Source organism: Coturnix japonica, chromosome 3, assembly GCF_001577835.2.
Source record: "Coturnix japonica isolate 7356 chromosome 3, Coturnix japonica 2.1, whole genome shotgun sequence".
Lineage (NCBI taxonomy): Eukaryota > Metazoa > Chordata > Aves > Galliformes > Phasianidae > Coturnix > Coturnix japonica.
In genome coordinates, this window is record NC_029518.1 from 95,852,712 (window position 1) to 95,857,560 (window position 4,849).

Genomic DNA, 4,849 nt, shown 5'->3' on the forward strand with positions numbered 1-4,849 from the left:
GCATCCAGGCTTCCTGGACCACTTTACCCTTGACAAACACAGTTTGGACATTTACCCATTATATGATCCTACCAGGTCCCCTCCTGGAAGCTACCGGGGATCTGTGAACCCCGCAGGCTCTTTGTCACCGAGACCACAAGTGTGCTGGGAGCTCCCAGGTTGATGCTTCCTGCCAAGAGGTTACAAAAGCACTGTCTCTCAGAATCCGCTGTACTTAGTTAAGGCCTGGAAGCCAGCTGGGCCTTTAACAAACAAAACCTGAACTTAGGAGGCATATTGGGCTTTCTCCTATGAAAGCAAAATGTGCCTGAGAAGCACTTTCAGTTTCACCAGGGCCTGAGCCTGTTCCAGGAATGGCCTTGATTTCTGAGAAGCAGAGGAGTCAGGCACAGACATGAGGAAAAATGAAGCAACGCTTAACCCCTTCCCAATGGTGTGCACAGAGCAGGGGCTGGACAAGCAGAGGGCAGGACACTGTCTGCTGTCCATGCTCCAGCAGCCAGTCTACCCTTGGCCATTGATAGAGCTGTGGTTAATGGAGGCTGGAATGCATCCCGGTGGGTGCTGAACTGCAAGGAAGAGGAAAGCAGCAGAGTGCCAGATAAGAGGAAAAGCACAGCAATGAGAGAAATCCCTCTGTGAGGAGCCCCACTGAGAGAGAAGGTGGCAGGGAGAGATGCAGGCACAGCATGTTGCACAGACACAGCTGCCAGTTGTTGTCTCAAAGGGCTGCAATCAACCAGCACAGCTGCACCGAGCTCTTAGTGCAGGAATGAGTGCAGCACGCCAACTTGCAGCTGCAAGGATAGTGCTGGGCTTTGCTTTGCAGCTCCCCAAGCTCTTCCTCAGGGCTTTGCATCCCACTCACGCTTGCACAGCCTTTCCCCTCATCGTGTCCCTTGTGCTTCCACTCCTGCCATGCTCAGCCCCTGATCTGGGTGCTGAGTTCTTCATGCTTCCCCGCTCCTCCTTGCCATCCAGTGCAGCCATTGCCACCACAGCCCACACAGCGCAGCCCCTTTGCCCCCTGCCACAATCCCCTCTTTCCTGCCGGCCCTCTCATCCCAGCACCATAACATGAAGAACCAAGCAGGGGAACAAGGGGCTCCCATTGGTGCGAGTGCCCCTGTCCCATCCCATGGAACCACAGCCAGGTCCTACCTGCACTTTCGGTGCTCTGCAGACCAGATGCTTTCTGAGCTTGGCTCTAACACTTCTGCTACGCAGCCCAGAACCTCTTCACAGTCTGCAGCTTCCTGTTGGTGGGCCAGCGGAAGCCTTCTGCTCCCTGAAGCCGCAGCTGCAAATGAAACTAGCATTCCCAAAGCTTTCTGAAACTGTCAGCGATCATCTGAGGGAGTCCTGATAGCACAAGGAAAGCCCCAGCTCTTTATCAGGGCAAGCACAGCTCTATCAGAGGCACTGAGCCCCTTCTCTTTTCTATCAGTAGTTTCTCAACTGGACCAGCTCTGCACAGGAATTGAGGTCATTGGAATGTTCAGTGTTTGGTACAACCTGGTGAGAACCCAGAAAATGTGCTCTAGACTGGGTGGGCTTTAAGGTCCCTTCCAACTCAAACCATGCTAGGATTGTACAATAACTGTGGCTTAAGTGGAAAGAAAGCATGCAGAGACCAGCATGGGACAAAGAAAGCCGTTACCTTGCAAATGAGTAAACAAGTTTGGTAGCTACTTGCACCAGATGTAAACATGCATGAGGCGCCTGGTTGGTACATGTGACCAAGGGGTTGTTGTGTGGGTATAAAAGGTTGTAAGCACCTACAATAAAGGTCTTCATTCTGCACCAGCAATGGAGTCCATGACTCTCCTGCCACGAATGGTGCCTGAACAGGTAACCTGTATCAGGGTCAGCCTTGGGAGAGAATCAGCTATCAAGCTGACCCGTGGCAAGGAGTTAGGGCGGCTGACAAGAAGTTGGACCTAAAAAATTACTGAAAGGAAGCAAAAATCAGGGGTGCTGAGAGGAAGCATAACCCAAGGACTGCTGAAAGGAAGCTGGACCCTAAAAATGCTGAGAGGAAGCAGGACCAGACTTCAGAGCCACAAGCACTTCTGCAGGCTGGAGGTGAGCAATGAGTAACAATGGCAACACTATGATGAAGCCACTATAAATGACGACAGTCATAAGGATGATGACCCTTTAGACCTCAGGCTAGTGAGCCCGAGGAAGGAACCAGACTTGCATCCCCCTGACCCACATGACGTTTGATGTGCAATCTGCAAAGAAGCAGAGCAGGAGGTCGATTTTGACGTGGTTCAGATGTTGCATTTGGCTCTCACCTGCCCTGTAATTTATGAACCTAACAAGAGCCTGAGATGGGAGAGTATAAGCTTTCAGATTCTAAAATGGCTCCCCCTATACCAGTAATCTGTTGAGTTCTGATATGAAAAATTACATCCTTTGTCCTCGTGATTGCAAGACATTGGCACAGTTGATTTTAACAAGTACTCAATTGTTGGTGAACCTGAAGGCAAAAGGTCAGCGCGCTCAGATAAACAGCCACACACCAATACGGTTAAATATGGCTGTGTCCATTTATTCTCCGAAAAGTCATACTTTTATAACAGAAAGACGCGGGAGTCCAAAAATCACACACACTAATTGGAGGAAAGCTACTGCAGTAATAACCCCAGGACCCCCCTTCAAAGCTGCAAGCCATTCTTTTCCTAGTGCTGCCCTTGGTTCTCATGCTGTTTATCCTGCTCCACTGCTGCTGCACTGTGAAGTCCTTATCTTGATCCATGGCTGCTGCTCTGTAAAATTCTTCTTGTATTACAACACAAAATCATTGAGGCAGAAGATAAGAGTGCTCTATTATGTCACCAGTGTGAAATCATCGAGGAAAAACAAGACTGTACACACACGAAAGCTGAAATTTAGAGTTTTAGAACTATCACTTATCAATTCCTTTTGCTTAACTAATATATTGATGTTAAACTAATGTACCAATCCCTATTACTAAGCAAACCAACCTGTACCAAGACTAAAAATGCTTATAGCGAATCACCAACTTTCCAGGAGCATCAACAGTACTGCAGGAACTGTGCAGCAAACCCTGCTATTGTCTATGTTGGTACAGGCAGAGCTGGTGAGATGTTCTTCAGACCAGCACCCAGTTCCTGGCTGCCTTCAAAACACAAATGCTAACATCACACACTGCTGATGCCTGCTGAGGAAGCTGCAGAGATAACTAATTCTCTGTGTTGGTTCTACAAGGGGCTTTTGACCAAAATCTAAGCACATGCTAAAAGTAGTTGGATTGTCAGCGAGAGAGAGGGAAGTTCAACAGGGGACTTGAGCAGGAGCTCATGGAAATGTGGGTACATCTTAACATAGAAAGGATACCTAATGAATACTGAGATTAATCACTATCACTGAGCGGGGTACTAAGTTTAGCAAGAAGGGGTTTTTAGATCCACACAAATGTTTACCCGCACTCAGACATCGTTGTCCTTTCTTTAAGCGTGATGATGATTTCCTGCAGGGAAACTGTTCTTTTGCCAATGTCATTTATTTTCACATAGCAGATACTTTGGTACTTTCTAATGCTGCCTTGCTCTTAACCTTGTCTATATGAATGGCTGATGCAGAAACATTCTTTTTTTGCTCTAAGACAAACTATCTGATGCAAGCATGTATGGCAAGAAAGGAAGAGGAGTTTGAATTTATCATGAAGCAGGGGCATTTCTGAGGGGTGGTAGGAGTAGCACATCTCATTTGGCCAGGCTCTACACGCAGCTGGGTGCAGTTCTTTTGACACTGTTGACGGCCATAATTGTTACAACAATATTTTGTGGATATTCTCATGTCACGTTCTTCTGAAATGCAAAGCAGGTGCAGATTTTCCTTCATGTCAACTTAGCCTACCTCAGTTCGTCAAGTGCTTCCTGCTTTGTAACTGTGTGCCAAGAAGTAGGGATTTTTCCTATGTCATAGAATTTACCTTTGAAGAATTTTTCTAGCTGTGCCCTGAAATGACACACAAACCATTTCCAGTATTTTTGCATGGATGAATCAGGAAGAATCTTCCAAGTGTTAAAAGGAGGTCCTGCATCTCGGTATTTCTTGTAGGGGAACCGCAAGTCATCTCCAAGCCTGAAGGACATATCGCTGGCAACACAGCTAGAGCAAATATCAATGACAAGGATGTCTGTTTTATAGAATTTCCATCCAGCCAAAGCTTGAGGACGATGGAAGACAAGCTGGTGATCTCCATCGTGGTTTGGTATAGTGTTTGTGCAAACTGACCCACAAAATGGGCACTGCTCCTTGCACCCTGGGAACTGTTCCAACAGTATCCTGTGAGGCTGCTTTTCAAATGAGCTCAAATTAGCACATGCAAACTCTTCCTTGAGACGATTCCTCAGAGGTGAAAGGGCCTTCATCATGGCGTCATTCAGAAACTCTATGTCAGTTATCTCCAGATGTTCAATGCCAACCAGGTCACCCCTGGGCAATCTTAGGACTCCTCCAAGTTCTCTGCAGAATTCATCCAGCCAAAGAGAGATGATCTTATTGCTGTCTCTTCTGCCTTTGACAACTGCGGTTGATGCAAAAACAGCTTTCTGAATGGTTTCATAGTACTGGGTAAGAGTTGTATTTAGAAACATCACCAGCCGTCTGTTCTGATCTAAACAGTATGTCTTAACATGTGTCTGAATGTAACTCTCCAAAAGGTCTACTGGGGAACAAAGGTAAAGCTTGTAGTTTTCAAACTTTTCTTCTTGTGCCAGGTATTTCAGTATGCAGACTTCCAGATTGGCTCTACTGCCACTGAAATCTGGTACTTCGCTCCTCATACGCTCAGCTATGACAAGAGCTGTCTTGT

At 46.9% G+C, this 4,849-nt stretch overlaps 1 protein-coding gene across 1 annotated transcript; it reads right to left on the bottom strand.

Annotated features, from left to right (window-relative positions):
• Positions 1–2,531: 2,531 nt before the first annotated feature.
• LOC107312415 (interferon-induced very large GTPase 1-like) lies at positions 2,532–4,843 on the bottom strand. The gene has a single exon (XM_015859831.1). It carries the CDS (start codon positions 4,818–4,820, stop codon positions 3,885–3,887), a length of 936 nt encoding a protein of 311 aa, XP_015715317.1. The 5' UTR covers positions 4,821–4,843; the 3' UTR covers positions 2,532–3,884.
• Between the last annotated feature and the right edge of the window lie 6 nt (positions 4,844–4,849).